Below are 23,380 nucleotides of genomic sequence, written 5' to 3' on the forward strand. Positions count from 1 at the left end.
CAGCTACGATCCTATGTAGAGCTAGCAGAATAAAACCCGAACATTATTAAAGGTTAAAGAGATTTTTTTTTCGCCTTTGTTCTCCTTCGTGTATTATTTTTATTTTTATGTGCAATAAAGCATACATACATACATACATTATTAAAAAAAGTTTTGTTTTCGAATTTCTCATTAAGTATTATCTACTTTTTTGAAAACGCTAATAAGTTGGCAAAGCTTGTGTTAACTTAAAATTCGTCTCTATCTTACACTTTTACATTTTCCTTGACCAGACACAAATTTTTTTTTAATCACTTGTTGTTTGTTACTTTAAGCGATAAGGCCGCTTATTGTTTACCGTGTAATTTTCTTTCTGTGTACCTGTTTTCTGTATCGCTTACATTTTGAAGTGTACAATAAAGAAGCATTATATTGTAATGTAATAAAATAAATACGTAATACCTGAGTACATGATGTTAAAAAAAATATTTTTTATTTCAACAACTAGGTAAGAGCATGTATGCTTTCACAAGCACTAATAAAATTCCCTACCTAAAAAATGTTGAATTGAAAAATCGTGTTTTTTCTTCTTTTAAAAAGTAAATTTCCAGGAGGAGACGAACCATCTAATATACATCTTGGTAAGACAATTGTAATTTTTGTGTCACCTGCCAGTCTTACCAAGTCTTCTGCTGTTTCACTTTTCTTCAACCAGTACCCACAGGAATGTATATTTTAAGTAGTTGCACAAGTTTCTTTTGTCATTGTATAATAATGATGCTCAGCGTTTGTGATGTTTTGTGTCTTGGAATGCGCCACGATTAGACTTGTGTTATGCGCAAAGGCATGGATTACATGTACTGTTACAGATACGGCTTTAAAAGGCAAAAAATACATTGGATGTATGGATGTTGGGTTGAGAATGGATCGTAATGCATCTAATTATATTGGGGCTCTAGTTTTCGTGTGTGATCGATGGTTTTGGTGACGCTACGGGGACTTAATGGAAGTCAAAATTTGGACTAGTAATTGATGAGGAGAAAGCCTTACGTTTGATTAATTAGATCGCTCGAGTCTTTAACAGTGTTTTCTGCATGAACGTACTTGTGTGGTCGACCACCGCTGTGGGTTGTTATATAAAATTTCTCAGGCGCGGTTGAAAGGTCGATTCTGAACAGTTGTGGTTTGCGAATTGCGATAGATACTTATTTATGAAAAGCTGGCTTGCATAACGAAAGTTGTTTGGTTGGGTTTGTAGAGAAATCGGATGTAAATTCAATGTTATGTATTTATTGACAGAGTACCAATCTGTCAATTATTCGCAGGTGTTCTTTCCGCAGTACCTACTTCTAATGGAACTATTGCATTTTTGTTCGCACTAGATCTGTTAAAGTGAGGTGTTCCATATTTAAAATAAACTACAGCGAAAAATCCCAACATATAACTCAAATAAATTTAGTAGGCAGATATAACAGAAAATTTTAACGACTTGTTATGCTTTCCTTTCTTGTTAATACTGAAGTGATGTAGATAAAAGCAGTAAGTCTGATATTTGATCTTGCCAAAATCAGACTAGTGATCGGTCCGTAGTAAGTATAATTTATCTCATCTTTCAAAAAATCTGATTTTTCTGATGCTCATAGGATTCAATTTATAGTACGAGAAATTAATAAGCACACGATAATTTAAAGAATAAATGAACCCTTTTTTTAAATTTTCCTAACCATTTTTATTTTTTTAATACACTATCCTATGTCCCACCATTATAACATTGGACAAAATTTTTCGTTCATGAGTGGTTATCATGAATTGAATAAGGATATTTTGTATTGAATTTTGGCAGGCATATTTAGAGGCAAGCTCCTTGAAACAACGACTTTAAATCTGTTACTTAACGCCAATGGTTCATTTCGCAGAAGAATTAAATAATAGTCTGACTTTTTTCACTAAACTTCGCAATTACTAAACTTTTACAATTAAAATCGACCATGCGCTGGCCCATCTCTATTATAGTCCCCTGTTTGACGTTGGAGTCAGACAATCATAGTGCAGCTACGAGTATTCAGTGAACTTTTTTCAAAGCAACATTCCATTCTATGGCAGTTCCTCTATTTCAGTCTATTCACTTTTAAAAGTCAAAAGTCAAAAATATCTTTATTCAATTAAGGTTATAACAAGCACAGAATGTCAAAAAAAATCTACCACCGGTTCGGAAAACCTCGGTTGAAAAGAATCCGGCAAGAAACTCAACGAGGTATATTTTTTTAAACAGATTTACAATATTATTAAATGATATGTATACATCACAAGTATTTAAGACCACTTTATTTTTAACACAGTAGGGTACCCTTTGTTAGTAAAGGGTTGGAGATTTGTGAAATATTTCGTCTAAGACAGATATTATAGGATTTAGTATATGTGTCAGTTTCGTGACCGCATACCCATTAGTGCTAAGAGGCGCTTGCGCAAGGCACACTTTAAGTTTTGCAGTTAAGCGCGACTTAATCTGGGAAAATGTTACTGTATCGGGCGTGGTATCGAAATGTCTATAAAATATTAAACGTTTTACTTTAAGCTGTGTAAGCTGCTTAGACCTTTGACCGGTATTTTATTATAATACGGGTTAATTATTAACAATACATGCTTTTATATTACTTTAGTAGTAGGTAGTTCTGGATAAAAATTACAATGTATCATTAACACGTTCTTCGGTCTTCATTTCAGGTCAATATTTAGTATTCAAGTAAATCATAATTTCTGTCGTTTACTTTTCACGTGACAAAAAACAAAGAACAAATAAGTAAATGACTGCAAACAGAGTTTTAAAGAATACCGGGCCCTCATCTACTAAAATGTCGAATAGTAAAATCCCGTACGCTTCAACTTTAAACTATACATAGGTACCTATTAATGTTTCTTTATTAAAAAAAAGTTATTGTAAATTAGAGTAGGAGACCAGTTATCGCAGTTTGTATGTAAAGCTATGACTACACAATCCTCTCAAATGAGTGCCATATAAAAACATGGCTATCATTCTCGTCGTGATCCTCCTTTAACGTTCAGCAGTAAGTAGGTACCGGTAAAACACCGTGTAAACAACGCGTTAGCCCGTAATTCAGACGACCTGTGCTGAATTTATCGTAGTACAAACGAGTGACACGCTCGATAGAGTCTTTGCACTTTACACTAAACGACGTCATGAACCCATGTTGCGACAAGAGATTGTGTTTAATACGATCCTTTAATAAAGTGCTTTTAGTTAGCGTTGGTGATAAGCAAGTGACATTTTATTTTAGGATAATGGACAGGATAAGAGCTTTACTGAAACGTTTGTAGTCCGTTGTAGATTATTGGACATTCGCAACAACTTGGTGTTTTTATAGTTGTTAGTACTGCAGCCAAGTGGGGAAAAATACTCCGTAGTCCCCACTGTTTACGTACTCAGTAGTTAATTCTCAGCTATGGCATACAATTCGAACTAATAATTTTTATTCCACTTGCCCGCAGTGCAAACAAAGAAGTGCGGACTAGTAAAAATACTCGACTGCTCTTGTCTTGTTACGACATGTATACAAGTGAAATTGGACAAGGAGAACGAAGCATTTCCCATTTTTGCAAAGTTGTACGCATTTTCCGGAAAAGCAGTTCGTTCAAAGTATTGGCAACAATTTGTGGCTGTGGCCTTTCGTCAAACATTGAAATGAATAACCAAAGTAATGTTTTTTTAATTGATTTTTCCTTTTCTGCCAGAGATTATACTGTATTAAATACAAACAGGTAATACTTATATGTATAACTTGAAATTTAAATAAAACGTATCATCTAGATGTCCACTAAATAACTTCCTTAGCCATTTTTGCAGTCCTACATCCTGTTTTTGTACCACGATCACAAATATTCATAACACAGGTGCACTGAGCAACTGATAAACGGATGGCTGCAATATTTCCTGCAGCACAGTAATGACTGACAACCGATCAGTGGGTGGTAAGAACTGGGACGAACTACATTTGATTTGCTTTGCAGTTTTTGTTGGCCGTTTACGATTGTGCGTCGGTATTCCAAGAATTTACGGCTAAAAACGTAGTGTAGTCGGGGCAAAAAGAAGATCAGAGATCAGTTAAATTACTTAGAGACTACTGTACCTATAACAGAATCTTCTTTAGATACTTCAGTTTTATTTGTGATGGCTGCTGACCTTTTTGATAGTTTTTTTTAAATGGCTTGCTTACTGACTGTCAATAGATTTTAGACGTTAGAAAGATGTCTATAGAAAGGTATATTTCAATAAAAATACTAAAATTGCAATGAGCACTCGGTTGCTGTACCATTTCATTGTCTTCGTAATGTTTCGGCCTCAAGTACAAGGTACTATAGACATGACAATCCCACAATTTTCTTATATCGCGGATCATTTAAGTATAAACGACTGTCGCCGACTGGTTGCGTCTCTTTACTTCATGGACTATGAATTGCCCAAAATCTTACCTGAAGCAGTAAGCAAAATACCTAGAGACGTTCCATGTATTCACTTACTTTTGAATTGGAATAGCGGAAAGGAAAAATGGGAAGGAAAAGGTAAGAGTCACGTCGTCGTAGCTCGCAGGTTACGACAGCTGGACAAGGGGAAAATGGCAGAGTGGCTGGGTAAAACTGTATTCCGTAAATTAGCTGTTGATATTAATAATACACTGATTCAGTACCCCTTTAGAGAAAGAAGCGTGTCATCAGCAATGGAAAAGTTTAAGCATAAAAGTAAAGTTTATAAGGAAAATTGGACAATGTATGATTCTGTTTTATGGACGATTGTTTCCGGCGTTTCCTTGGCTGTGGTGTATGGATTTTACCAATTGATTATGTGCACTTGTAATTGTAAAACTGAAAGAGAAGACAAGCAATGTGAACTGCAAGATTTGTTGGCTACGCGTGATCGCTCGCACAGCGAAGACAGTTCGAGTGAAACTGATGTAAAGAATTATGATAGTGATGGTTAAGCATCATTATAAGTACCAGTTTGTTTTGTATGTGTGGAACGTAGATACATATAGGTATATGTATTTTACTAATAATCCAAATGAAATATATGTGTATTACGACCTGTATGTATGCATGTAAACAATTTATAAAGGCAAGTACCTACTGTATTATTAGGCCATTTGCGCCTGGTATGACGAAGGGCGGTTTATTTGACGGACTGTGTATTTTTCTGACCTTTTTGTTATTTATTTAAAGTTATAAACGTGAGATACGTTGTTATAAGCTGCTGTAAGACCATCGCGTCTGTATTGTACTATACTATATATGTAAATATACGTATCACGATCCTGACTGTACGTACGTACCTGGAGAAATGTATGAACTGGAAAATGGAGAAACAAACACAATTTACGAATGTTGAGATACAGTGGCGTTGCGATATAGTTGAGATAAGGTTGTCATTCGCTGCTTTCAGACAATCGCGTCGTACTATTACTGTATGTAAATAAATGTATTACGCTCTTGACTGTATGTATGAATGTAAGGTTTATATTGTACAAAATTAAAGAAACAAGCACATTTTACAAACGCTGAGTTACATCATAGTTGAGATACGTTGTTATATGCTGCTGTCAGACCGCGTCTGCTGTAAGATGCCGTCACCGGCTGTCCACTAACAAGGGGCGTGTACCTGCGCCGACGCAGCCATCGCGCGTGTCATCGCGCGCGTCGATAAGGCTCATTAGTGGTTAACTTCATCAACGATACTGAGGCCTTAGCATTAGCCTCAGAGCATTAAACCAACAGGAGAACTCCAGGCTCCAATCTAATGACAAGTATGACTGCCGCCGCACAAATTATTTGAGACTAGGATGGTGTACGTATTCAAGTTAATATATAAAATATATTCTATTACTCTTTTCTTGTAATTTTTCTTTTATTTTATACTGTAGTTTTAAGTATTTTATTTGTAAATATTTTATTTTGAAAAAAAAAAATCTGCTACGTTTCTTGTGGCGCATTCTTCTTGGCAATGGTATTTCCGAAAGTGTTGGGAGTTTAAAAAAATAACGTGTAAAAGTGCCCATTGCGGCTTATTTACGGAATAAATTATTTTAATTTTAATTTGAATTGGCTAGTTTTACTTGCTATCTGCATAGCGACGACGTTATAGAGAAGTGCATTAGTTTTGTTATGTGTGATTACGTGCTGCCTTGCGTTTCGTAAAAGGTATACAAGTTTTTTTGTAACCTCTTGGTTCAAACATTGAAATGTACTTCAAAACAAGAATCGCCTGAAAATATTATCAAATTTATTTTATTTATTTATTTAGTAATAAAAACACAACAAATAATTAAAGCAAAATATTAAGTTGATATATAAAAATGTTCGTACTTTCGTATTCAATTCATACGCTTTATTACTATAGTCCTACTCTAGAGGGATTTGGAAACATTATTTACCGTTTAAAGTGGAAACTTTTGTAACTGTTCCTCCATACGAGTTGGTTCTCTTTTTACAGAGGTAAAAGCTCCCATTGGTTGTGGGAATTAGAGCGTATGACGCCTCATCTTGGTTTAGTACTCTAAGACACACCAACATTTACGGCAAACTTTTAGCGTCCGTCTCTCTCGCCGCGAATTGGTTAGAAAAGGATATAATATTAAAAGCTGCGACAAAAACTAGTAAACTACCTCGATTAAGGTTGCGTCGGTTATCTGTTTGCTTGATTGAATTTGTAATTTGAAGTTGGTATTTTAAACGCATGTTCGCTGCAGATTACGAGGAACTTACCATAAGACATGGAAAACATAATAGCTCTACACAAATATGTACTACTAACTATTGAATGTAGAATCTTGTCAAGAAAAATGTTTGTAAGTATTTAATTTATTACAATTTATGCATTTTGCAAGTTTTATGCTCAATGTACATATTCAATTACACACTCAATGGCGACAACGCAAATGTATGTGTATACGGTTCCATGAGTCGCCTTGTGCTGCTTTTAAAAATGTTCAGTTCACATGTGCGTTTGCGGTACCTGAGGAAATCTTGGATTTCTAAACTTATGTATTCTTACTAATACTAATTTATACTTAAGAGTATTTATTTATGTGGGTTTCACAATACTCGTAACTCCAATCTTGATTCTTTATGTTTCGATTATATTAAATAAAAAATAAAAAAACATGGAATTAAATGGCTTTGTCAGGTATAGTCTACTTATTTTAACACAGCCAAACATCAACTTTTTAAAATGAAAATACACGGTGTGGTTTTAAGTGGCTTAAGCCGAGATTAGACTGACAAGGAAAGTCGTGCAAGTTGCATTACATTGCGGCGCTCGATCGACCACAACAAACTCGGTGACTTTACGGCTTCGCAATGTAATGCAACTTGCACGATTTTTCTTGTAAGTCTAAACTCGGCTTTAAAGAACATGTTCTACTTAAGGCGTAGTCAGCAATTATATGATTACCAAAGAGTGTAGCACTAATTAATGATAGTTTAAATTGTCAGTACCTATTGGAAAATAGGCCAGGATATGGGTGTTGTTTGGATTTCTAATTTATTTATTGCCAAGAAACTATTACTCAGCACCTTATTATCATAAACAATGCACGGGGTATTTCCTCATTGCGAGGCAAACTGTTAAATTATTACGTACAGTAATTTATTGTTCAATTTATAATAATGTCAATATGGATTTAGGATTAATTCAATATATTCCTTATTGGAGTAAAGTGGTATGATAAATTAGTTTCACTTTCTTGATAAAATAATAGTCTGGCTACTATCGGTAGTTTCTGGTCCTAATGTTCTAATTTTTTGAATTTAAGTTGCATTTAATTGAAATTATAGTAACATCATTGATTATTTAGAAAAGTTAAAAATAAACATAATCTAACCTACCTATTTAAAACACTCCTCGTATTTTTTTCGAAACATTCCACGTTTCAGTTGTAGAAAATATACTAATTCATTCAACGAAAGGAACAAATAAAAATAAAACTTTTAAAATTAAGTAACATTTCTTAGACGATTGATGTCAAATATAATTATTTACAGACTTAGGTACTACCTTGTCGCTGACACTGATTTGAAATTGACATGATGGAACTTTTGTATAAAATTGACAGAAGGCATACAGTGACGAGGTACTTAAGTGTAAATATATCTTTGACTGTACATCTTATCAGCTTGTCAGTCTCTCAAAGGGCCGGCAACACGCCTTTGATACCCTCCGTGTTGCGGGTGTTCATGGACGGCGGTGATTGAACCGCATGCTCGTTTACCCCCTCTTACGTATATCAAAAAAACAACCTTTTTTATGTAATAGCGGACAAAAGAGCAGACGGTTCACCTAATGTTAAGTGATTACCGTCGCCCATATACATCCGCAGCACCATCAGAACTGCAGATGCGTTGTCGGCCTTGCAAGAAATGGTACACTAGCTTTTTTAAGGTAGCCATATCGTAGTGAGTTGGAAAAGCCTTGGCTGCCAAAATGTTCCATAAATTATCTTTAGCATAAAATCAACTTACTAGGTATACTTAATTATTGTCATCACTTAATTGACGTAAGACAACCTAACCAAACCAACAAAAAAAAAACGCATTCAAATCGGTTCACCCGTTCATGAGCTACGGTGCCACAGACAGACACACAGACACACATAGCGGTCAAACTTATAACACCCCTCTTTTTGCGTCGGGGGTTAAAAAGTTGGAAAACCCCCGACATTGTCACTTCAAAGTTCAATATCTCAAATACGGCTGAACCGATTTTGATAAAACATGTTTAAGAACCATTGATAGAAAACTTGCATTCAAATAAAAAAACCAGATTCAAATCGGTCCACCCGTTTAAGAGCTAGGTTTCCACAGACAGACACACATAGCGGTCAAACTTATAACACCCCTCTTTTTGCGTCGAGGGTAAAAAAAAACAGTAGGAATCATTACAGCGCCACACCACTGATATCTACATGGAGTATATACTTAAACAATATTTATGCAAGCTCCCACGCTGTATGGAAGCCGGGCGAGCATAAAACATTTGTGTATAACTAATGCTTGCAATCCAAACCGGCGTGGTTGGCGATTAATAATACCAGCGCACGTGCGTGTCTCTTACCGTGCCACCGAGACTTTCCCAGTAAAGCTTACTGGCGTACCCAAAGACATCCGTTAAATATAAAGCTCGGTTTAGATCAGCAAGAAATATCGTGCAAGTAGCATTACATTGCCGCGTTTGATTGACTTCTTCAAACTCGTTCCCTTTCATCATGTCAGCCGAAAGACGTCCACTGCTGGACATAGGCCTCCCCCAAGGCTCTCCACTTAGACCGGTCTTGTGCTTTCCGCATCCACCGCGATCCCACGATCTTGTTGGAGGCCTACCGACAGCTCGTCTCCCGGTCCGCGGACGCTATTCGAGAACCTTCTGACCCCATCCCCGTTGCCTTTACGGCCTCGTAATGATTAACTTGCACCATTTTTCGTGCAAGTTTAAACTGGGCTTAATGTGGGGTTTTTTTCAGCTCTGAAAAAGTTCTAATTTACTATCAATAAGTATTAAAGTTTTAAAAACTTTGTACTATGCAGAAAGTTACGACATTTCAATTTTTTTTTTTGCAATTTGGAAGTTTTATTTGTCAGTACGGATCACGAATCAAGTCATCATCATCATCCCAGCCTATATACGTCTCACTGCTCGACACAGAGAATAAGAGGGCCTGGGCCGTAGTTCCCACGAGGGCCCAGTGCGGATTGAGAACTTCACACACACCATTGAATTGCTGCGCAGGTTGTGCAGGTTTCCTCACGATGTTTTTCTTCACGAAAGCTCGTGATTAATTGCAAATTAAATTTCGCACATGAATTTCGAAAAACTCAGAGGTGCGAGCTGGGGTTTGAACCCACGATCCACTGCTTGAGAGGCTACAGGGCAAACCACTAGGCCACCACGGCTCTCGAACACGAACCAAGTACTTACAAGTTTTTTTTAAATTTATGTATGCAGTTTTTCTTGTCACTAAAATCGATGACATGGTTCAGAAATAGAAATATTTATTGCATAAACTGTGAGGAGTGTACAAAGTCGACATGCAGTACAAAGTAAGTATCAACAGTTACCCGTTTCGGGCGTACAATATGTTCAGATAGATTTATAAATAACTTAAACTACACATAATAGTGACAATTTCACGCAGGGAAAACAATATTATAGCAAATATATCATCATAAATTCATAATTAAGCATCTCTGAAGAACTCATTTAAATTGTAAAATACCCTATCTATATATAACGTTTCAAACTTTCGTGATTCTCACTCATAGTCAAAATACCATAAACGAGGTAAATATTACTCGTGTAAAAATAGCGTGATAAGTCCCGTCTATGGTATTTGACCCTATCTATATATCAGCCACTTTTTAAGCACGGCTTAAAAGAAAAGAAAAGATCTTAGTATGTTTTATAGTTTCCGACTTGCCCATACTGACCGATCTAAATGTGCCACCCTGTATAATTTTCAACTTTTAAACCAAGTTTAAAATACCCGCAGCGTGCAAGTGTTTCTGCCATTGCTATTCAGTGAACCGATCCCTCAGGCTGTATGATCGGGAATAATGAAAATACTATCGCTGCCACGCCTGCGCGAGGCTGTGTGGCCGTATGGTAATGATGTGTTAATAAAACACATACCTTCGAGGGAAAGGGTGGTTACTACGAGAGGTACCTACGCTTACTACCCAGCCTATCAATATCTACCTATGTATGAGCGTTTGGGCTGAAATCTCCACACAGGATTAATTGTCTTCTTCTTTAGGTGCCATCTCCTATGGGCGATCCTTATCTTCGCCACAGTAGCTCGGAACAGGGAGCTTGTGCTAAGGTTGAACCATGTCCGGAAACATTCAAGCCATGAACTACGCCTTCTTTCGGGAGGTCGCTTGCCCTGGATTTTCCTTTGCATGACGGGATAAATGCGGATTGCGTACTTCGTACAGACCATTGAATACCTTTGTAGTGGTTTGCAGAATTGATTACGATATTTTACGTCTAGGTAAAACACGTATGATCCCTCTATGCCCTTAGTTAGGTAAAACTTTAAAAGTTTTCTTGAATGAAACCCAAGATCTTTTCTTGAGAGGGCATAACCATTATGCTCGTTGTACGTATCTAGTAGTGGTACCTGTCTCATTTTAATTGTAAAATGATTATTAATAGTAATTATTTCTTACAAAATTTCAGTCAGTTTTTATCCGTTTTCTACTGTTTTGTATCGTACTCTTACAATATGGCATACTGTCCCAATTTTCCATTTAGCTAAATTTTACAAGCTAGCTGAAGAAGCTACCGTGAGAAACAATATCAAACCACCCACAAATCTTAACCGTATTTAAGTCAGTAAGTAAATAACAGTTATAAATAAATACGCGACTTGACTTTCATCATAAACCTGTCCAAAAAGGCAACCTATACCGACAGTAAATCAAACGATAATCGATAAAATATAGACTGGAGATATAAAAGAGCAAAGTTTTATGGTTCTAAAACGCTACTAATGATGATCATCGGTTGGGTCGCTCATCAATTATTTTGGAACTATGAGCTCTGCTTATTACGTGTGAAGTTTGTAAAGTGGCAACGAGCTTCAAATTATTTAGTAGGTAGTAGGATTTTCATGATAAAATCATCGTCTCTGGCTGTTTATAGATACAAGGTGGGACATTTAGATCGACCAGTCAAGCTTCTTGTAACTATAAGATATTTTACGAAGCTAAACAAGTTATAATTTACAAGCGGTAGTAAGGTGGTAGTGTTTGTTTAACCGTATTTATTGAAAATATACTACAACTTGTAAATTGTTATTAGAAACTTCGTGAAATGGGGCACTGTTCTGTACGATCCATTTCATCGATTTTAGTAACAAAGAAAAGTTTGCAGCGGCGGGCGAGAGGCTGCTGAGGCTACAGACGTTATAAGTATATAACTAGTGCGTGTTAACTGTATCACAAGGTAATCTGTGTCGCTACGTACCGGGTGTGGCCTGTAATACAAGCAAAAAATTTAAAACCCTGATCGTCCTCGTGAAACTAAACAACATTAGTTCAGCAACCTTAAAAATAATGGAGTATTTTAATTTTCCTTTTTTCATACAAATTAAATACTGGTATCAATGTACGCCATCCTAGAACACAACTGACGTCGCCTGTCACGCTACAAACATCAAACATTTTGCTTTACATTGCTTCTTTCAATAAATTTAAAAGTGTAATAAAAATTAAAAAACTAATTATTTTTAAAAGTCGCTGAACTAATGTTGTTCAGTTTGAGGAGTATGATCTATGTTTTAATTATTTTCTCATATTACAGACCACACCCGGTATATTAATTATGTCAGATGAGAGTACGTGTCAATATGAGGTTAATTAAAGTTTACAGTTATGCTAACTTGCCAACGCAAATTCCATCCAAGCGCATAAAATGAGCTATTTTACCCGCAACTTTCATATAGCCACCCGAGCCAGTACGGCGAGGGTGGATAGACACGTCGAGGGGAAAATGAGTTTAATGCTCGAGCTTTACGCTCTGCTTTTCACTTCGATTGAGAGGAAATTAAATAGCAACAGTGGAAACAATTGTTCACTTACTGGGTACCTTCTATTTATTATGCATTTCTATAATTATAATGTTTAGTTTTATTTATTTATTTTGTTTGATTTTTAGTCTTATATAAATTAAAAATTATTACAAAAAAAACCTTTTGGATTTTTTTTTGTTTGTAGCTGTTGAACCATGATTGCCTTGGTCTTAAACGAAGATTTTACTTTATGCACTAGAGCATAAAAAGTCATTTTATGTCGTCTAGGTCCAGCATAAATACGAAGTTTAGCAGCATGAGAAGTGCTCTCGTCGTTTGCTATGAAGTCCACCATGAAACCGCATTAACTCTTACTGCAATAAAGACGGATGCGGCAATCGAAAATGAACTAAAAGATCTAACTTAGTAAGTAGGTACACATAAATCAGATGTTTCCATTAATATAATCACCAGTGTACCCTCTCAGGCGCAAGTGCGAACAAGCTAATAATACTAATAAAGCCGGGGCCATCTGATAAAGGCGATTATGAATGGATTTTATTACCCACAAGGAAATAATTACTTACTGGACGATTCACAGAGCGCGAGCTAAAACGCTCTTTCAATTACTTGTAAAAACTTGAATGTAAGTATGTTTATAGGTGCCGCGTGTTTTGAACGTGCGTTACGTGCATAAAGAAGCTTTTACAATGATGTTAGGTTTGAAATAAGTGGATGATGTGCACGGTATACTCGTATAACCTAGGGATTTTTAGGGCTAGAAGGCTGTTACTGAAACAGTAACATTACACCTTTGGCTTTATCTGCACTTTTTATCAGGTAAGATAAGGTTCAATCACGGGTCAGTTTTAAGTAAAACAAAGATGTATACCTATTTTTGACCGACAATCACCCGGAATTAAGAACCAGCTAGCTTTTCGGTCATAAAACTTCTTTCACGTATAGCAAATCTCGATGTACAGAAATAGATTTAAGCATCTGGTAGTATGGTGAAAGGTTTTGGTGCACTGAAGATGAGCTCTGATTGAGTTCGAAACGCGTCAGTGTAGTGTGGTAGTGGTGATAGTTGGGTTTATGTGATTTGTATGTGTTCTTACAGTGTGGAGGTGGAGGAACTGCATGAACACATATTTCTTGCATAAACGTAGCTGTCATAAGGTCGCGGGTGAGCAAAATAATTGTTTTAGTTCATTGACGATTCGCAATTAAAAAAAAAAAGTTCGTTCATAATAATATGAAACAGTTGGGAAATTAATAATTTGGGGGAAAAATCGGCGAAAATTTAGAGTACTCGTAATCACACAGTAACATAGATGTCGCTAGTGCTGCTGCTTAAGTAGCATAGTAGAATTAAGCAACCTGAGATATGTATGCATAGGAAAAAGTCGTGTCTAGATTCCTGTCCAGCAGTGATGTAGGGGTTATAGCACGCAGCACGGATTGCTGAGGACCTGGGTTCGATTCCCAGTGCTGGTCTCTTTTTCTGGTTTTTTTCTGTGCATCCATGTCTCAGTTTGTATTTTCGATACTCGTAATCACACAGTAGTTTGAATTTACGCAGTCAGTTGAAGCGTCCATCAGCTGACCTCTTATACGAGCACTTCATATTCACTTAGATGATTTTGAAAGTGAACTCGTTAATTATGTTCTCATCAATTTCGTATATAATATTTCAAAATTGAACTCTCACATCGGTTAGGTCACGTGTTCTAATACACTGATTATTAAGTGAGTTAAAGCGTTTTATCGACTAGTTAATTGTGGGTTCCGTAGTAAGCACGTATGAGGGAGGCCTATATACAAGAGTGGACGTCCTACGGCTCAAATGACGGTCATGCTTAAGAACGTGATGGCACCGGTCATGGAGAAGAACCAATACCGGTGGTAGATTTTTTTTGTCATTCATAAGTGCTTGTTATAGCCTAAATTGAATAAAGATATTTTGACTTTGACTTTGAATATGGACTTTTTCCGTTACCTAACCCAAATTTTAAGAAACGGATCCTAATTTTTTTAAACTAACTAACACTAGATAACTGATGATCGTCTAGTAAAGTTCATAATTGGCTATAAGGCATTGAATACTTGTTGTCCATTACTGGGTACTATACTTTGCTTAATATGACCATAAGTATACCTTAGGTGTTAATAGTTAACTTTAAAAGCATAATATATTATACGGCTAACTCCATAATAGTTTTATTCTAACCATAGAGGAAAGGGCGTTGAATACCCCCCAAAAAACATTGAACCCCTTGGTTAGGTACCATGCTGGGCTGTTACGGACCCCTAATAAGTATCATTGACGATTCCTGGACTAGCTCTATTAATTAACTTTCGAATTGATTGCAACTTTTTAATTATTACTTTTTAATTACGGATATGTATTTAGCTGTCAAGTTAAAGTACCTAAAAGCAATAAGATGGAAAGGTTATGATTTCAATCATCGCAAAAAACTGAAGATTAATCTGTCAAACACTAGAATTAGGTACACTTGCGTAAGCGTAACTTTTAAAATGTAACAGTTATTTTGGCAGTTTTCAAATTGGCATAATTATAAATGTTACGCTCAGTTAGTTCTTAGTTAAGCGTTGTATGTTGTATTGAATTATACCTACAATTAAAGTCTCAACAAATATTACGGCTTCAATAACTAGCTTAAAATTTGATACCTCGACATATTTGTAGGTAAAAAAGAATATAACTTCCAAAAGTGCCTTAACAGGTACACTAACGAATTTTCATCAAACAAATTAATGACCATTTAAATAGGCGGTTAGATATCATTAGTTATGTACAATTTCATTATGAACACTAGAACTGCGCTGAGCGAGGATGGTGAATGAAGTGTTTCTATTAGTTCGTGCCAAAGAAATTCGCATCCTTGCACATCTCTGGTGGAAACATAGTTTAAAAGTTCGTTTTTCCGCGAAACATTAGTAATAACGTTGCGTTAGCGACCGGATAACTAAGTGGTTAGAAAAACTGACTATGAAGCTTCAGGTTCCGGATTCGGATTGGTTTTTGGAGTCTTTTTGTATTTGTTATTTCAACTCCAAATTTGTTACTGTTACAGTCATCCCGTGAAATCCAACGAAAATACAAACTGCCCCGATCGGAGATCGAATCCGGGACGAAAATACAAACTGATACAGTTACCCAGAAAAAGAGACCAGAACTGGGAATCGAACCCAGTACCACTAGCATAAGTTTACAGTGACCGTACTCGATAGCGACGGCGTAAATTATTTGTATGGAGAATTGTACAGCGCCCCTACAAATAATTTACGCCGTCGCTATCGAGTACGGTCACTGTAAACTCATGGTAGTGGTACAGGTCCTCAGCATTCCGTACTTAAGTGCCAAAGAAAAAGTAGGCTGAAATGTATGGTGCATGGGAGAAATTTGTGTCTAGACTCCTGTCCAGTGGTAGTGTAGGGGTATGGCACGCAGCACGGAATGCTGAGGACCTAGGTTCGATTCCCAGCGTTGGTCTCTTTTTCTGGGTATCTTCTGTCCATGTTTCAGTTTGTATTTTCGTCCCGGATTCGATGCCTGGTCGGGGCATATATTTGTATGAACAATACAGATGTTTGTTGGATGCTTAATATGTATTTATTTATATATAAGTAGGTACGATTATTCGTTTTGTACCCACAGTTCGAGCTTTGCTTGGTTTGGGACTAGGTCAATTGGTGTCAATTGTATTGTCCCATTTATTTGATACTAGCTGTTGCACGCGGCTTCGATCCCGTTTCTTTTTTTATTTTGTTTCACACAAATCTTGTCCTGACGACGAACACAAAAAAAAGGATTACCCAATTTGGTGCCGTAATTCGGAACCTATGCGCTTACGTACATTTCCGTGATTCATTTTTATTTATATATAGATAGATATATTGCAGGTGGTAGGCCCTTGTGCAAGGTCCGCCCGGATTGCTACACCATCTTGCTCGCTAATCCTGCCGTGAAGCAGCAGTGCTTGCACTGTTGTGTTTCGGCGTGGAGTAAGACAGCCGGTGAAATTACTGGCACTTGAGGTATCCCATCTTAGGCCTCTAGGTTGGCAACGCATCTGCAGATGTTTATGGGCGGTGGTGATCTCTTACCATCAGGAGACCCACTTGCTCGTTTGCCATCCAGTCGAATAAAAAAAAAAATGACACACCTTCTGGTCCCCAAAGCGCATCTGCCGCCTCGCATTCCGTGCCACGTTCATGCGGCACAGGAACACGCGGTCTTCGCCGTCGGCCGGCGCACGCGCAAGCTCGCCGCGCACCGCCTGCTGGTCCTGTTTGTCGATCACGTCGTAGACGCTGTCGCCGTGGATTAACAGGTCTTCCTGTGGGATAAGGGTGTTCTTGAAAAAATAATATGAACTTAGATTGCAAAATAAACTAAAACTAGATTTAAATTTAAATTAAACTAAAACTACAATACTTAATTCTAAAAACTGGCCAAGAGCGTGTCGAACACGCCCAAAATAGGGTTCCGTAGCCATTACAAAAAAACAAGTATCTTCACGGTACATATGTCCTTTTGATGAGAAGCGCAGTTTTTCGGCAACAACTCAAAAACGGTACCTATACCCGATCATGTTGAAACCAATTTTCGTTGAAAGTATTTATTAAAGCGTTACCTTTCCATTTTTTTTCTGCATATTTCGAACAAACAGTTTACAAAATAGAAAGGGGGGCACAACTTTCGCCACTTTTGGAGCGATTATTACCGGAAATCTTCACTTAATCAAAAATTTGTTTAAGAAACCTTAATATCTTTTCAAAAGAGCTGTCGAACTGCGTGCCACATGTTGGTGCGTGTTAAAAATATTTTTTTTTCAATTTCTGTTACGTGTGTGGAGTGCCCCCCCTATAAATATTTATTTTTGTAATTTAACTATAAAACTAAATAGCGGCTTTTACAAGACATCTGTACTCCGAATTTCATTGATATACATCTTGTAGTTTTCGAGTAGCATGCCTGTGATATACGGACGGACTTGACGAAACTATAAGGGTTCCGTTTTTGCCATTTTGGCTCCGGTACCCTAAAAATGGCCCCTGCGGCATGGTACCAAGGATGCTTGATGTGAACTCACATGTTCACGTGCAAATGCCACTGGTAGATGCGTCTTAATATTGGGAGTTCATCAGAGGTAATTCATGGTCTATCCCGAAGAAAATATGTATAATATTGGGGGTTGACAATTTTTGACTTTACATTTAATTTATCCAAAAACTTAAGTGGTTAAAGTGACAAACCCCCGACATTGTCATTTCACAGTAGAATATCCCAAAAACCGAACTGATATTAATAAAACAGCCAAGAATCACCGCAAGGAAGCTAAAAAAACCGTCGAAATCGGCGTATTCGTTTTTTTTTATTTGACTGGATGGCAAACGAGCAAGTGTGTCTCCTGATGTTAAGAGATCACCACCGCCCGTAAACATCTGCAACACCAGGGTATTGCAGATGCGTTGCCAACCTAGAGGCCTAAGATGGGATACCTCAAGTGCCAGTAATTTCACCGGCTGTCTTACTCTCCACTCCGAAACACAACAGTGCAAGCACTGCTGCTTCACGGCAAGATTAGCGAGCAAGATGGTGGGAGCAATCCAGGTGGACCTTGGACAAGGTCCTACCACCTGCAAACACCTGCTGCTGTTTGTGAGCTATGATGCCACAGACAGACAGACAGATAGACAGGGAGACCGTCAGACATTGGTGACAAACTCATAACACCCCTATTTTTTAATCGGGGCTTAAAAATGGAAAGAATGTGATTGACTTTATTGGCTACCTGCAACGCGACGGCTAGGTTCCATCCATCCTACTCGTACACTAAACAAAAGAAATGCCTCGCGTAGAAGTGTAATTGCGGAACCCGCGTCGCCGCAGAGTTAGTTAAACGCTTTTATTTTTAAACAGCCGTATACTTAGCGGAGATTGCGTCGACATTTTCATCAGGGAGCGACCGCAAGGTATTATTTTAATCACCGCCTCGGCACCTTTGTACCGTTGCGTCTCGTCTAGACCGGAGTTTTGCTAGGAATATGGAAACATTCGGGCTTTAAGTCGGAGCGTTTTGAAGCAAGCCGTCTTCGTTGTCGAAGTCAAATCATCCGGCAGTTTCGGAACTATCCGATGTGCTTAGTGTAGCCAACCTTTGCTTATATCGGTGATAGTTGGTAATTCGGTGATACTGCGTTATAACCCTACATGGACCTCATAATGGTGTAATAGGTACAAGCAATTAAATCGCTGTCAACCCGATTGCAAGCATAAAACTAACAGCTGCCATCGATTTTATATAGCTTGCATTACCTCGGTGGAATCTGTGGATGATATATAAAGTAATATCACCGAATTACCAAGTATCCGATAAGTACCGAGTTTAATAAGTAGTAAGTTCTTTTGCTATAGTATATAACTAGGTACCTACTTGGCAATAAACGCATTTTCTTTCTTTCTATCAAAGTATCGCCGATAAGATAAGGTTTGCTCTGATTGTTTTTTTACCAAATTACTATAATAAGAATAAATGACTAAAATATGGAATATTATTCTTATTTTTATTAAAGAAAGAAAGTAATTAACAGAAGAGAAAAAGTATTAATCAAATATTCAGTCAGGTATTCTTTACGTAATAAAATGTTATGAGGTACAAAGACATTTATAGAACGCGGGTTTAATAACAAACATATTTTTACATTAATTTTAGACTCTTCAATACCACCTGATTTAAAACTAACATTAAACAAACTGAATACTTATTTAAAATTAAAGAGTTGCTAGAGTAAACAATAATTATTTTCTAGCCCTGCTCGACTTCTGTGACCCGGGCTCAGGTCAAATATAAATTATACAATTTGTTTCCTCTCCGAGTAAACTTTCAATTAAAGTGCGACAGCTTAAATAACTTTAATTAAATTATAGCGGAGCAAGTGAAAGAAAATTTTCTCTAGATTGCCAGCATTGTGTTTTATTTCAGGGTTGTACCGAATCAGGTTGTACCAAATAATTATAAAAAATTATAGCTTATTTTTCACATTGCGAGATTCGATAATATTTACGTAAAATATGATATTGCGTGCATTCTGGTAGTACTCTGTGAAGGCGTCATCCATAGAAAAAATACGAACCTACTGACAAACAAAAAATTTCTTCAAGAAGGCTTGTTTTTTGATGTTAAAAATATTGACCTACCTGACTGAAGTACCTTAAATAACAATAATGAGTGTGAATAAATATGTATGCCCGGATAATTGACCAAAAACCAAAAACTAGAGCTTAACGCAGTAAAAAATCGTAAAGGTTCTTAATTTATGGCATGTTTTAATGTCCGTAACTAAAGCGTTTTCAATTCACACAATTTAGCAAAAGGTGTACAAAAACATGGTGTATCAGCCCAATCTACCAATACCGAATTTTGCTTTTGATTAATACGTGATTACATGTTTTTTCCACATATTAATGGCAACCCTGGCGGGGTCGCGCTCGCCCCGCCCACCTGTCGCGCGCCCTGCGCGTTAAGACATAATTGTGCACAAGCGCGGCCCACGCGCTGTATGGGGGGCGATGGCGACGGGGGAAACATGAGGGTTGCTTGACGTAAGGATTGTTTGAGGAGTTTTTAATGGTATTTGTTTTAAACTAGCATAATGTGCAGAAAAGTGGGTAAGAGTTGTGTAAGGTTTTACTTGTGATATTTAACTACAGTAAAAATTAAGAGCTTATCTATGGTGTTGCAATTGGTGGAGGCAAACATCAAATCTGCCCTCTTATGACAAAAGGCGATATCTCAAAAAAAAATGTCTTTTGAGTTATTTTTAGTTAGCTGCCATTGTGTACCATAAGACATTCCGCGTCAGATGGTATAAATAAATAACCCGTAAAAGTTTTTTTATTGATATACCACCTTTTGTCTTATGAGGGCAGATAAAATTTTAAATTCAGTCAGTTAAACCAAACTTGTTTAAAAAAATTGTTAGCTTAATTTTCATTTCATAAAGGCATTTCTTTTTTGATTTCATGGTACATACATATTACTTTACGCATTGAGAAAAAAAATGAAGTGACTTAAGTTATCACAATAAGTACATATTCCGTAGCACAAGCATCGCTTATTTTGAGACTAAATCAATTGACAGTAAAATGTCTCATACCTAATATATTATTTATCATAGCATATTTTCCAAACAAAAGTATAAGCTTTGTATTATTCATTCTGCACTTATGACAGAGCATGTCCTGAATTAAGATACACAAGGTTTCACAGACTAAAAGTATATGCAAGTTAACGTATAATTATAGAAATAATAATGAAACGAAACCCCTCATTCTTCCTTGAAACCTTCAGACCACCAACACCGGTTCTAACCTCCTTACAGCATAATGCACTAAGTGAAAATAATTTAATTGTGTACAAATAAACTAATTCTTGTGGGCGGATCTGCCTCAGGCTGGAGATGGGCCTACATGTGAACAATGCAATTTATGCACACTAGAGAACCGCAATATGCACTACGATATATGCAGCTTATAGTTGCTTAATTACGGGCTAAGATTTTTATGAACATGTTCAGTACCTAAGTTACCTACCTCTACAATCGTTCGTGTACAGTGTCTAATAATAATACACTGGATTCGAACGTAAGATACGTATGTATCTAATTTTTTAAAAATAAGTACTAGCGGTCGAATGCTTTAGCTTGTAGGTATCATCAGACAAGAATGTGGTCTATCACATAAAGTTGATAATCGTTTGCATGTCATAAAACAATAGGGTAGACCGGGGACAATAGAAACACGTCATGACTGAAACAAGTCAAATTTCTCGAAAACTATAATACCTACGGGTATGACGCAACACTCAGAACACGCGGTCAGCCACGGCTGAATCCCCAAACAATAGCGCTCGAGCGACCGAGCGGCGTGGACTTGTCGAGGAGCCATCGAAATATACGTGTCTGTCAACTTGAAAGTTTGACTTTAGCGACTTATTCATTTGATACGAACTTGTTTAAAAATTGATAAAGCACTTATTTGGCTGATGCTACATATCATTTTACATTTCTTTAAAATATGGCCAGGGATCTAACACCTATGGAGATAACTACCTAACTATACTTACAATTTAACCTTGTGTTTGTGATAAAAAATTGTAGATACTTAACAAAACGAAAATTTACAATTATGCTTGCTGCTGGTGGATTGAAATTTATATGTGAAGTGAAATTCATTTTTATCCTGTCTAGGAAGATTCATTTTTATCTTAATATATGTGAATTTGGCAGTTTAGCATAAATAATATTTCATTCAGCAGTAGTCTAACATTTTCAGGCGTATAAAACTATCCCTGAAACGAGTTAACTCTGCAAAACAAGTAGGTAATTCCAAATACTTCATACTTAAATAAAACCAAGTTAAAGTACAGTTTTTCGCTCGCGCAAACTTACAAGTACTAAGTCAGTGTGGTCCGTTCATTAAATATTAAACACAGATTCTGTTTGTTTCATAACGCTAATACACCGCGGAGGGCCTATTGAATTTATCTCTGTATCTTTGAAATTATTTTCTGCTTTCACCGCACTTCGGGTTTCGTTGTTTCCATTGATTCCAGCAATGGACGGGTCCCGTTAGTTAGCATTTAGATTGGCCCGTGATACGGCAAATGATCGATCCAGTTATATTTGATTGTGAGATTTTTGGATTTGATCTTGTAATGCATATTCTATTATTGTGATTTATGCCGTTATTTGTATCTTCTTCATATTATAACAGGGCATAGGAGATTGTTTAATGTTAATGTTTCTATTTGGACCTAGAAAGCTGAAAATTTGCACAGAGGTTTACTTTACGATCTTCTTCGTCCGTGCCTTCTCCCATCTTTTGGTGGGGTCGGCCCTCCTTGTTTTTAGGCGCTAGGAGCGCTGTCCTGGGTTTTTAGTGTAACCAGCTGTGCCCGTTTCACGTCTTTGGTAACGGTTGTCAACCACGTGACCAATGGCCGCTCTCTGCCCTTTTTCTTCTCGAGAATGTCCAAGGCTTTTCTAACAGCGTAATATTATGTCTATGATAATATGATCTATCTTGATGTAGACAAGGGATGAGGATGGATTTTGCAAAATCACCACAAGACGGGGATTAAAGTAAAAGCGAAGCTGCAGCAGTAAGCAGTAATGGTTTACGTACGGCTAAAAAAGACACCGTATTCCATACCAAGCTCGATTTTAGAATAGATCGGACAAATTTTCCCTTGGACATCGTAAAAGGTGACCAAAAATTTGATGTGTGAGTGGGTAACAGTGCTCTCTGTTAATTAACAACTCTGGTCTCCAGTATTGCAATACTGCAATAGTGTATTGTAACACACTGTTTCCAAGAAAGTCGTCACGAAGGTTCAAAATAAGCCACAAACCCTCAAACGACGATCACGTCAAGCGTGTAGCGTTTTAGCAATATTGAAATAGGGCCCATATTGGCTCGCATACTTATCTCTTGCTCGCTAAAAACAGCAGTGCTTGCACTGTTGTGTTTCGGCGTCAGCCGGTGAAATTACTGGCACTTGAGGTATCCTATCTTAGGCCTCTACAGCGCATCTGCAATTGGTGTTGCAGGTGTCTATGATCTCTTACCATCAGGAGACCCACTTGCTCGTTTGCCATCCAAAATAAAGAAAGTCTGAATGTAATGTTAGTCATAACTCTTTTTTCTCTGAATCCTATAATTAATCGGAATTGTTACAAAACAAACCTAAAGCTAACCCTTAGTATTCAATAGGATGACCATTTAAAAACTAAAGAAA

General features: G+C 37.0%; 1 protein-coding gene across 1 annotated transcript in view; it reads right to left on the bottom strand.

Annotated features, from left to right (window-relative positions):
* The window catches only part of LOC141439294 (uncharacterized), a 190,223-nt gene that overhangs the window by 52,480 nt on the left and 114,363 nt on the right, over positions 1–23,380 (bottom strand). Inside the window, exon 6 of the mRNA XM_074103552.1 lies at positions 16,742–16,915. Coding sequence (XP_073959653.1) covers positions 16,742–16,915 — 174 coding nt within the window. The remainder of the gene's footprint in view (positions 1–16,741; positions 16,916–23,380) is intronic.

This window comes from Choristoneura fumiferana, chromosome 20 (assembly GCF_025370935.1).
Source record: "Choristoneura fumiferana chromosome 20, NRCan_CFum_1, whole genome shotgun sequence".
NCBI lineage: Eukaryota > Metazoa > Arthropoda > Insecta > Lepidoptera > Tortricidae > Choristoneura > Choristoneura fumiferana.